At 42.2% G+C, this 2,048-nt stretch overlaps 1 protein-coding gene across 1 annotated transcript in view; it reads right to left on the reverse strand.

The window, feature by feature from the left end:
* Positions 1 to 476, reverse strand: part of LOC109922200 — a 4,090-nt gene extending 3,614 nt beyond the window's left edge. Inside the window, exon 1 of the mRNA XM_048601404.1 lies at positions 60 to 476. Within this exon, the coding sequence (XP_048457361.1) occupies positions 60 to 476 (417 nt within the window). The remainder of the gene's footprint in view (positions 1 to 59) is intronic.
* Positions 477 to 2,048: the final 1,572 nt, after the last annotated feature.

Genomic DNA, 2,048 nt, shown 5'->3' on the forward strand with positions numbered 1-2,048 from the left:
TCCTTCATTTTCTTCAGACCTTCCACACAAAACTCATCAACGTGAGCACTGGAGCTCACATCTGCATATTTATTGAGGACTTCCTCACGTCCTTGGGAAACCTGACTCCATTCATTGTCTAACTCACTCTCTGCTTTCTTTATTGCCTTATTCCTTTCACTGGCTTTTCCCAGGAGTTCCCTTATTTCTTTCAGTTTATCCTGACTGGCAATCTGGGAATCTGCACACCTCACCAGGAGCTCATTGTAAAGACCACTCAGACTGAAGAGCTTCTGTTCCACTGAATCTGCTTTTTCCTTGCATCGAATTGCACAAGTCCGAATGCTGTTCAACTGCTTGTCAGAGGGTTGATTTGACGCTTGTGCTTTAAGAAAGTTCTCCAGATGGTTAGTAATACCCTTACAACTGTTCCGGATTTTAAACAAGTTATTGCTGGTCTCATCAAGTGAGTTTACAGTTTCATTGCAAAGCTTCATCAGGCAACTCTTGAATGACTCTGGATTTGGAAACAGGGATTTCTTGTCTGTATTGCTTTGCTTCAGTTTAACATCATTTATCTTTCTAACCTGTCGCACTAGGTCACTTAAATTAGTGACACATGCAATCGTTGGTAACAGAAATTTTTCCACATTAACCTAGGACTGCACCATCAGTTGAAAGTAGTTAGAAATTTGCCCTTCGTCTGGGAGCTGGGATTGCTTGTCAGACTTTGCTGACATTTCCTGCAGTGAGGAATAGCACAATGATGAGAAATCAGACAACACTGGGTGCCCTGTTACTGTAGAGATTGGATTTACGTTACGAGCAAGATTGCAACATCAACCTTACACACAAAATCCAGATTTCCACCTTAACAACACGACTTAATCAAATCATAGAATCGTGCAGCACAGAAGGAGACCCATTTGTGTTCTCTCTGGGGAGCTGAGCAGCTTGTGGTTGTGAACAATGCTGGCAGAAGCCTTCAGAGCTCAGGAAGGGGAGGTAGTGTGTCTCTGGAGTTAAAAAAGTACCTCAAGCCTGAGGAAAGCCAGTTTAAGTTTGCATATCAGTTGCGGAAGTTGAGACCTTGAAACTTAATAACTAAGGGACTTTGCAGTTTGCAGATCAGTTGCTCTGTGCCTTCTGTAAAGAAGTGAAAAGAGACTGAGAAACATAATGTTCTGGCATGGAAAAGGATTGTCACAGTGAATCTTGTGGACTGGAGGCATTGGACTGCTGCCTCAGGTTTTCTTCCTTTGTCAATGACACCTTTTTTTTGGGTCTATTTGTGCACCTCTCTGTTTATGGCTGTGTGAGTTTGTGTAAGTGGCTGGGTTTCTAAAGGGGTTGGAGTTTTAGATTACAGTGTTATCTGTTGAGAGTTCATAGTTAGTTACCTGTGGTTAGAATCTATTAGTATGGAATCAATAGCAAACCTTGTTAAGCACAGAAATCTGGTCTGTGTTTTCTGTTCACCTGGGTCTTGAAAGAGGGCAATCGGGGAATTTGCCAATTTGATAAATCTATAACTTTGTGCAGAGTTTAATTTCTACTGCACGACCGCAGTGAAGTGTGAAAATGTGCTGCCCATATATTCCCATTCTCCTATCAATCCGCATCACAGTGCTAACTTTCCCAATCCAATATTTATCCAGTTCTATTTTCAAAGGTATCATTTAATCAACTGTCACTTCCCTTTCAGGCAGAATGTTCTAGATCACAACAAATCATTGGGTAAGCTTTCCTCCACAAGGTCGTATCTGCTTCATTCACCTTCAATCTGTATTCATCTGGTTACTGACCCTTCAGCCAATGGAAGCTCTTTCTCCTTAGTTATACCGTCAAAGGCCTTCTAGGCTGAACATCTCGATTCAATCTCTGACAATTGCCTCTGCTCGAATCATACTCTATATTCTTTGTTTCATTCACTCAGGGTTGTGGTGAGCTGCCTTCTTGAACTGCTGTAGTCCATGTGCTGTAGGTTGACCCACAATGCCCTTAGGAAGGGAATTCCAGGATTTTGACCCAGCGACACCGGAGGAATGGCAATTATATTTCCAAGCCAG

The sequence above is a fragment of the Rhincodon typus genome, chromosome 9 (genome assembly GCF_021869965.1).
Source record: "Rhincodon typus isolate 14 chromosome 9, sRhiTyp1.1, whole genome shotgun sequence".
Taxonomy (NCBI): Eukaryota; Metazoa; Chordata; class Chondrichthyes; order Orectolobiformes; family Rhincodontidae; genus Rhincodon; species Rhincodon typus.